We start from the raw sequence: 10,256 nt of genomic DNA, 5'->3' as shown, positions 1-10,256 counted from the left end.
TTTTGGAAGCTGATTTTATTGTCTCACCTCATAATGTAGTAATATTATCTACAATTCATCTTTTTCACAACGACAAGCCTTGTTAGGACACTGGCCATTGTCAGTGGGCTTGACCATCATCCAGGCAAACTTGCACAAATGTTCCTTATTGCAGTCTTTTTGCCAGTATATAACATTCCTGCGGTTTAGATTTGCTCCAGCGCAAGCATCATACCACCACCCTCCACCTGGAATGCCATTGTACTCTAGTTTGGCACAATTCTGAAAATAGTTATCATTGTCTCTGTCTTTTGTAGTGAACTTCTGATTATCATGGAGATATGCTTCTGTATCCTGGGTCAGGGCATCAGCAGCATTGCCTTTGTATAGGCCAAGCCTGATCCTGTATTGAGACTCTTCATCTTCAATTTTGAATGGTTCATACTCTCCCCATTTGATTTCGGCATTTAGGTCTACGAGTTTGACCCTAAGTGTATATGGCCTTGACGTGTTAGTTAACTGATACACATATTCATTCCCTAACCAGTAGTTGTCATGAACTGAGCCAAATCCATACTTGTAGTCATGCCATATCCTATCAAAGTCCACAGTGCTATTGGCTGTAATGTGTTGAATTACCGTCCACCCACCATCTTCCATATTACAGTAAGCAACAATAGGATCTTTCATTGGCTGAATGACATAAAGACCATCCTTGGCGCTTCCTTCAGAGTGCTGAAAAATCTCATAACAATCCCTTGCATATTCTGTAGGGGCGGGAAAGAAAAGTATGTTTAACATTTTACTCTGCTCAACTTGTAAACCTCTCAAAATTCTGTACTTTTAACCTCAGAATGAATGAATTATTGTCCTAACGGTATTTGACAAGGACATAGTATGGCCACATACTGACTTCAGTCCATACATGGGACACCCACTAAAATCAATGGAAGTCGTACAGCAGATGGTCAGGACAGAATGTTCCCGTAAGATCGTGAGGGAGATTTTCAAAGGCAAAAAAAGAAATTACTTGCCCAACTCCCATTGTCTTTCAATGACTGTATGGTACTTAGCTACCCTTTGGGTCTCTGAAAATCTCCCCTCTATAATATAATCATTACCCAAACTCTATAGCAGGAATGCAATCCTATTTTACTGATAGGAATACATGTAGAATTGGCAAAAAAGGTAATTTATATTAAATTCTAATGATTATGTCCAGTGTTGGTTTATGAAGGGAATATTTGCACAACTTTCACAAATGCAGACGTATAGAAGAAAGTGGCAAACCTAGAAATTCACTTTAGAAACAGGTTTCAGAGTAGCAGCTGTGTTAGTCTGTATTTGCAAAAAGAAAAGAAGGACTTGTGGCACCTTAGAGACTAACAAATTTATTTGAGCATGCATCCGATGAAGTGAGCTGTAGCTCACGAAAGCTTATGCTCAAATAAATTTGAGCATGCCACAAGTACTTATGCCACAAGTACTCCTTTTCTTTTCACTTTAGAAACAGATTATTTCATTTATAAATGGCTAGATCTTGACACTGATTTTGGTTAATTGATTTTAGTTGGTGTTGTATTCATGGAACTACATCCGGGTGTGGCCATTTGTTCCCAGTATTTTATAGATACAGATCCGAGGGGAGCTAACAAAATATTTAACATAGATAACAGGAAAATAGATGAAAAAACTATTTCTTTTCAGGTTTCAGAGGAACAGCCGTGTTAGTCTGTATTCGCAAAAAGAAAAGGAGTTCTTGTGGCACCTTAGAGACTAACCAATTTATTTGAGCATGAGCTTTTCCCACCCCCCCCCCCCCCCGAGATGTTCTGGTTTAACTTGGATTTAAACTTGGAGAGTGGTCAGTTTAGATGAGCTATTACCAGCAGGAGAGTGAGTTTGTGTGTGTATGGGGGTGGGGGGGATGTGAGAAAACCTGGATCTATGCAGGAAATAGCCCGACTTGATTATGTAAAGAGTTGTCACTTTGGATGGGCTAGCACCAGCAGGAGAGTGAATTTGTGTGGGGGGGGGGGTGGAGGGTGAGAAAACCTGGATTTGTGCTGGAAATGGCCCACCTGTTGATCACTTTAGATAAGCTATTACCAGCAGGACAGTGGGGTGGGAGGAGGTATTGTTTCATATTCTCTGTGTGTATATAAAGTCTGCTGCAGTTTCCACGGTATACATCTGATGAAGTGAGCTGTAGCTCACGAAAGCTCATGCTCAAATAAATTGTTTAGTCTCTAAGGTGCCACAAGAACTCCTTTTATTTCTTTTCACTTCACTGTAAATATGAAAATCTATGGGCTGAAGCGGGACTTGTATGCTGCCAAGGGCTTAGGTGAGATAAAAGTGGCACATAAACTTTGGGCTGGCCCTCTGCAGAGCGGTGAATTTCACCCTTTCTGAATAAGTTTTAAGTAAATCACTGATAAGGCTCTATTAAGGCAACAAAGGAACCTTTGGTGACACTCAGGCTGATTTCAAGCAGCTCTGAGACTAACCCACAATGTCTGGTTTTTGAGCTAAAAAGCATGCTTATACATCTCAGCAATTCCTCTTTTGTAGGGAAGGATAATATTTAGTATCTATTCCATTAATCAGAGACTCAGACATGAACTAAAATAGACAGTACTTCACAGATATACTATTATTCTCTGAACAGAGTTGAAAGGAACCCAGTTACATTAAATGCTATTTATATTATATTCAGTGAGATACTTTGACAATGTTTGTGAAAAATACCTACAGAGCACCAATAACAGACTACTGCAGAACTGGGGTTTTCAGTCCTCAGTTGGTGCTTACTGTAGAGTTTTGACAGACTGATAGGAATTAGCGTGTGGTGTATTGAACTTAATTGGTTATTATGAAAAGGAGAACTCTGCTCCTGAGATAGTTCAGGTGAGCCATGTTTTCCAAAGACTTATCAAACACCAAACAGGAAAAATCTGCCTACAGCTAAATAGTCAAAGTGAGAGTTCAGAAAAGACCCCCCTTTGCCCAACTCTCTAGAACAAAACAAAAGGATGTCTTTGTGAACCCAAAATATGATTACTTCACAAGGATGGCTTTTCCCACAAAGCATTTCCTTTTTCCAACAAGGAGAATTTGGTTTCCGGTAAACTCTAGTTCCAGATTATCAAGAGTCCTCCACCTGCTGTTGCATAGTGTTCTGAGATGATGACATAATTCACAGCATCTGGGCCCCAGGTTTCTTTCCTTAAGTCCCTAACAGACCTTCCACTGACCAAACGTCTATGGTCTTTCCTTTCCTCGGGGAAAGATCAATTAATACACTGAAGCCTGTCAGAATTGAAACCATCAGCAGACCAGAGGGACACTAAAGAACTGAACACCAAGAAGGCGTTTGGAAGAAAACACATTCTGGGAAGAGATAGGGACTAAAATCCTTTGTGAGTAAAGTGGTTTTAGACTTTTAATATATTTCAAGATCTGTGAATAAGAGGCATTATAGAAGTTCTAACTAGTAATATGAACATTTATTACTAAATACAGTCTTTGACCTTCAGATGCCTATCAATGTTTGTGAAGTACTCAAAGACTATTGTAGTGAGTGCCATAGAAAAAAAAGATAGTAAAGGCTATAAAGTAAAATAGTGCATACATCCCTGCCACTCCCTCTCTTGCTGAGTACCTTTCTCATTGTTGTTACTCAGTCTCTGGTAGCCTCCTGGAGAGAGAAGGTGGGCATTAGCAAGCACCACAGCTTCTTCAGCACTTGTCCACGCCGCACATTTAAAGAGTAACAGCAGAATAAATCCCACTGAACTTTTCAAATTCATCTTTCTTCTGAGTCGATCCCTCTGCAGAGATACACACTGAAAACATAACACAGACTGACATTTAAAATTAAATGATTTTTTACTTGCAGAAAAAAACTCTTGAAGGCAAAACCGAAACACCTGCTTTCAACAGAGCCAGTCTGTGCCAAAACAGGCTTTTCGCCTCTCACATTCCCTGCTCTCTCAGTGTGTCACATTGCATTTCTGACAGATCATTTTTATGATGTGTAGCACTGTGGCCCATCACTTAGAATACAACTCGTCTCGTTCCTTTACACCATATCATTCAATGCGACATAACACAATTTTGCGGGTGATAAAAACAGACAGAAAATAATGTAATGACAAAGTTTAAATTTAAAAGCATGTTTCACATTTATCAGATCTGATGCTTGGTATTCCCTGAACCTGATCTGTACTGGCACGAGGGGACAGAAGGAAGAGCTAGCACATACAAAACACCAGCTCCACTTGCTGTCTATGCATGAAGCAGTGTTAGATAGCATGGTGTACTAACTGCTGAGCTCACTTAGCACATTTGGACTATAATATTTGTATAAACTTCCACCTGTGGCTGCAAGGGACATGTCAGGTAAGCTTAGGGTGACCAGACAGCAAGTATGAAAAACCGGGACAGAGTGTGGGGGGTAATAGGTGCCCATATAAGAAAAAGCCCCAAATATCGGGACTGTCCCTAGAAGATCGGGACGTCTGGTCACCCTAGGCAGGCTGAGGTCAGGTGAAGAAAACCAACCTGTGGATTTGGGGCTTGAATAAACAAAGCAAAAAGGGCTCCCCTTCAACCAGGCTTTCCCTAAATAAAACCACAAGGTGTATCTTGCAGTCAGAATTCAATATGTTAAATAAAGACTTTTTCATAGTCACATTTTGCCCTTCTCCCTGGGTTATCTGACTCCTAGATTAGTAACTGTTACTGGCCTAGTCAAATCTAAGAGAAAACTCTGCATTATAAATTATTAAGAAAACAACTAAATAAAAGAGTACTCGGCAGACAGCTTACCTCTCGTTTCAAGTGAAACCTGAGAAAGAAATAGCTGAGCACAAATCAGTGAGCTAATTCTTTGGAACTGTACTTTGCCTGCTGCTGAAGTCCAGATGAACAGCTCAGCCCTATGTCAAAACTGGAAGGCCAGCAAAAGTGTATCTTCATGATTTCATTGTGTGTTCTTGGACTCGTGGACTTTACTCTGACACATTGCATTTGCAAGTAAGCACATCTGAACTAAAAACCTACAAAGTTCCGTGAAGCTTAAAATGACACCATTAAAACTGAAAACTCTGTGACTATGGAGTATACATAGTGCTGAGAACAGTGAACATTTAAGACCCAATGCAAAGCATTTAAGTTCATTCCTATTCAGCACAGCACATAAACACCTGCTTCATTTTAAGCAGATGATTAAGTCTCACTGACGTCCATGATGAGTAAAGTGAATAGTGAAAGTTAAGCATACACTTCGCTGTATCAGTAGTGTTCCGCTTTTTTTTTTACAAATAAAAACTGAAAATCTGGGAATTTTTCAGTGGTTATTTTCCAAACATTAAAACCGGGATGAAATCAGGTTAAAAAATAAAATAAAATAAAAAAAACAAATGGGAAAATTGGGGGGAAAAGAAAAAACAAAAAAGTTAATAATATACATTTTAATACAGTATAACTGAAACTTTTTTTTATATACAAGATAGTTTTTCCAGAAATCCTGGTTTGCATACACCCACATAATTTTCTTCAAAGTATCCTTACTCATGTTGAGCTTCTTGCTATTTTGGAGAAAAGCAGTCCATTAATTGAACCCTATTTAACCAGCTCTGATGGTCAATTTAAAAAGTTCTACTCTGGGCCAGCCACACAAGGATCTAAGTTTGAGTCTCTCATCCCGTACCAGCAGTGGCTGGGAGTACTCTTGCACAATCTAACAACAGAAGGAGCAGTGTGGAGACATCTGGGAGAAACTTGGTGTAGTCTTCCTCACAGAGGACACACTGTCACAGGAAGGTCTTTGAAGGAGGGTGGACGAGTAAGGTACTCCTAAACATGAGGGAGTTTTAGAATCTGGTGCCTTAATGTTTGTGAGGTGCTCAGATCCTATGGAGATGAGCCCCTCAGAAAAAATGCATTTATGCATAAATAAATAAATGCTCCTTGTTGCCAGTCTCTAACACAGAATCAACCAAAACTGTGTACCCAAATAACTTGGAACTTTAGGAAAGTTCTTATCTGGATCAGACTGTTGTGGCTCTGTCAAGGTTCCTCCCCCACTCTGAACTCTAGGGTACAGATGTGGGGACCTGCATGAAAAACCTCCTAAGCTTATCTTTACCAGCTTAGGTCAAAACTTCCCCAAGGTACAAAATATTCCACCCTTTGTCCTTGGATTGGCCGCTACCACCACCAAACTAATACTGGTTACTGGGGAAGAGCTGTTTGGACGCGTCTTTCCCCCCAAAATACTTCCCAAAACCTTGCACCCCACTTCCTGGACAAGGTTTGGTAAAAAGCCTCACCAATTTGCCTAGGTGACTACAGACCCAGACCCTTGGATCTTAAGAACAATGAACAATCCTCCCAACACTTGCACCCCCCCTTTCCTGGGAAATGTTGGATAAAAAGCCTCACCAATTTGCATAGGTGACCACAGACCCAAACCCTTGGATCTGAGAACAATGAAAAAGCATTCAGTTTTCTTACAAGAAGACTTTTAATAAAAATAGAAGTAAATAGAAATAAAGAAATCCCCCCTGTAAAATCAGGATGGTAGATATCTTATAGGGTAATTAGATTCAAAAACATAGAGAACCCCTCTAGGCAAAACCTTAAGTTACAAAAAAGATACACAGACAGAAATAGTTATTCTATTCAGCACAATTCCTTTCTCAGCCATTTAAAGAAATCATAATCTAACACATACCTAGCTAGATTACTTACTAAAAGTTCTAAGACTCCATTCCTGGTCTATCCCCGGTAAAGACCAGCATATAGACAGACACACAGACCCTTTGTTTCTCTCCCTCCTCCCAGCTTTTGAAAGTATCTTGTCTCCTCATTGGTCATTTTGGTCAGGTGCCAGCGAGGTTACCTTTAGCTTCTTAACCCTTTATAGGTGAGAGGAGCTTTCTCCTGGCCAGGAGGGATTTCAAAGGGGTTTACCCTTCCCTTTATATTTATGACAGGCTCAAGCTCTCATTTATTAGAATCACTCCAGTTGGGTCAGCCTAATGGTTGGGGAGTAGTAATCCTACCTGACTACTGGAGTTCACGCCAAACTTGGAATCTTGGGTGATGATCACTTGGAGGAGACTGCCAGTCGATCATTCTTAATGCAGAATACGTCCTGCAACTACAGCTACCTGAAAGACAGGACATAAGGATATGGAGAGAGTAGTGCTTTTATAGAACGAAAGGGTGTGAATTTTTCACTATCCAGTTTCTGCAAGCTTCATTTGGACTGGACATAACCCGGTGTTCAGGGGCTGGGATGACGACTCCCACAGAAGCCAGAAGAAGAAAATCTGCTTGGGAAGCGGCATTGTGTCGCATTGCACTGATAGCCTCAGATGGAAGATACTGTACAAATATAAAATGTTAATGCAATTCTAGTACTAGATTAACATTGCTTGTTCTCTACCAAACCAGGGCAAAGAATTTTTTGACACAATCCAACACATAGCTGAACTTTTGTTGCACTGGAGTTTGGGGCCACAGTGTATTACTGTAAAGCCGTTAAATGAAGTGTGTGCATGCATATAAACACACACAAAATCTAGCATTAGTTTAAGTTTCTGGTTAAAAAAAAGGATTCATAAGAATAAAGAAAGCAGGTAGTTACTTTCCCAGTTTACAGGAACATAGTTTATAGTAGAAACAGAGATCATTTCATCTTCAATGGTGATGATGATAAACTGTTTTAATTTTCTCAGTAAAACACCCTATTATTGTAGTAATATACCTGTATTTACATAGGTTATTTGAACTCCTGACTTGGAACATGATAGAAATATTAGGCAGTAACAGTATGCGGACACAAACTATAGGCAAGGTGTTAAATATACATAAAGAAGCAGGTAGTATGAACTCTATTTAAAGGAAAAAACAGTGCTTAAATCATGCTAGCAATTCGTCTTTGAAACTATAATTGTTCCCTAACAAGAGTGCAACTGAGAAAAGACAAAGTTCAGGCAGGAAAAATGAATGATGTATCTATTAACAATTTATTGCAAGACAATAGTAATAGAGCAAATAATGAGTTCTAATGGGTATATTTGGCCTATCATAAAATACTCAAACTAAGTAGGAAAGATAGGCTAATTTTGTAGAAAATCCATACTTTTTTCTAATAATACTGAGTTCAAAGGAGAAAGAGGCAGAGTTCCTCATTGTTTTTCTCTTTTGTTGTGTGTGCTACTAAACACAGACTCCAACGAGAGACTGCTGAATTAGAATTAATTTGCAAACTGGACACAATCAACTTAGGCTTGAATAAAAACTGGGAGTGGATGTGTCATTACACAAAGTAAAACTATTTCCCCACGTTTATTCCCCACCCCCACTGTTCCTCACAGGTTCTTGTTAACTGCTGGAAATGGCCCACCTTGATTATCACCACAAAAGGTTTTTTTTCCTCTCCTGCTGGTAATAGCTCACCTTACCTGATCACTCTCCTTACAGCATGTATGGTAACACCCATTATTTCATGTTCTCTGTGTATATAAAATCTCCCCACTGTATTTTCTACTGCATGCATCCGAAGAAGTGAGCTGTAGCTCATGAAAGCTTATGCTCAAATACATTTGTTAGTCTCTAAAGTGCCACAAGTACTCCTTTTCTTTCTACTAAAGAAGGTACTTCATGTATCCGGGGCTGGTGGTGGGGTGAGAGCAGAGTATGACCTTTGGTATCATGTACTGGTACTTAGGATAAAGTTTTGCATAAAGAGCTTTAAAACCTCTGTAGACATTTTATTCCATTTTTTAAAAGCAGAAAATCTAAATACTGAATTTTTTTATACTGTGTATTTTCAGTGAAATCTGGCTGATTCTGTATAATCTTGCTGTATTTTTCTTATTGTGCCTAGATTAATAGGGCTTTGGAGAAAGTAACTTCTATCACAACATAAACTTCAGAGGCTAATAAGCTCAGAAATCTGGCCAGTCCCATTCAGGCCAGATGACCTCTTACCAGTAGGAAGGTGCCTGGTGATAAAAATAATTAGTTGATGCAATGAAAGAGTTGAAAGTGCTAGTAATTTTTGCCAGCACTAAGTGTCTCAACAATATGTTTGTCAGAGTAAGTCAAATGAGGCCCTTGTAATCTGTGTAAAGTGCAGAGCAAATCTAAGTGGAAAAGAAAGCCATGTACATACACATTATGAGCATGCAAACAGTAGGAAAAATTAAAAATATTAATTAATTGAGTAGAAGCTTCTGCAGTAGAATCTCAGTGCTATCATAGAACTACAGTATGAAGTTTCCAAAGGGGCCTAAGGGAATTACATATCTAATTCCCACAGACTTTCAATGGGATTTGGGTGCCTAACTCCACTTGGCCCCTTTAAAAATCTCAACCATGGATATTACATTTAGGAAAGGATCTTTTGGTAATTTTTAGCCCAATATAATACATCTAGTAATCCTATGGGTGGGACCTGATCTGGGCACGTAATAGTGCCTGACCCAGGGGGAAAGGGCTTATTTGACCTGTGTGTGTGCAGGAGCCAATGGGCTTGCACTTCACCCCTCAAACCAGCCAATCAACTAGGAAGCCCACACTCTAACTACTGTCCCCCATCCCACACCCACAAGGAATCAGAGCTCCCATGAGGTGTGTGTGTGTGGCTTGGGGGGAAGACCTTGAAAGCCACAGAGCCCTCTTTCCCCTTCTAGCCCAGAGACCCTCCTCAGGCTGCAGGGGGTATATGTATTCTAATATCTAGGTGAAGTGTGTGCCTTTAAACATTCTCCCATTACTTGTTTTCATAGTAGCATTCAATGTAAATAATTCACCCACCTTTCATATTGTTGCTCTTCTGGTACCTGTAGTCACCTATCTTCGCTACACTCATCTTTAAAGTTTCAGTTCAAAGTGCAGCTGTGATTAAAAAAAGGGACACTTGAAATCTATTCCTTTCGTGTATCTTTCAGTGTTTTTTGTGTCCCTTCTGTGTATCCTTCAGTGTTATCCGGGCCTACCTGCGTGGCAAAGTAAGTTTTTATTAATTTTTACTGTTAGCTGTGCACAGGCAACAGATTTAAGAGGGATGAGCTGAGCTGGAGTCTATTTTGAGCATCTACAACAGAATTACGTATCTTCCAACTGCATGGAAAAATTCTGTCACTGCAGCTTCACAATTGTATTGAAAACAAAGGACTGTGCAAGTGTCACTCGGCATAATTTGAAGAGAAAGGTGTTATAAGAGTTTAAAGGTGGGCAGAATTTGGCCTGCAGAA

The 10,256-nt window shown here is 39.7% G+C and overlaps 1 protein-coding gene across 2 annotated transcripts; it reads right to left on the bottom strand.

The window, feature by feature from the left end:
- Positions 1-4,927, bottom strand: LOC125638624 (fibrinogen-like protein 1). Of its 2 annotated transcripts, XM_048854653.2 has the most exons (3): positions 4,813-4,927; positions 3,644-3,827; positions 1-746 (listed from the first exon to the last, which is right to left on the bottom strand). In XM_048854653.2, exons 2-3 carry the CDS (start codon positions 3,789-3,791, stop codon positions 49-51), a joined length of 846 nt encoding a protein of 281 aa, XP_048710610.1. In that variant the 5' UTR covers positions 3,792-3,827; positions 4,813-4,927; the 3' UTR covers positions 1-48. The 2 variants fall into 2 exon arrangements, with proteins under 2 accessions (XP_048710610.1, XP_048710611.1); XM_048854654.1 differs by lacking the exon at positions 4,813-4,927 and having other exon boundaries at positions 3,644-3,845.
- Positions 4,928-10,256: the final 5,329 nt, after the last annotated feature.

The sequence above is a fragment of the Caretta caretta genome, chromosome 6, assembly GCF_965140235.1.
Source record: "Caretta caretta isolate rCarCar2 chromosome 6, rCarCar1.hap1, whole genome shotgun sequence".
Taxonomy (NCBI): domain Eukaryota; kingdom Metazoa; phylum Chordata; order Testudines; family Cheloniidae; genus Caretta; species Caretta caretta.
This window is presented reverse-complemented; position numbering and strand designations above follow the sequence as displayed.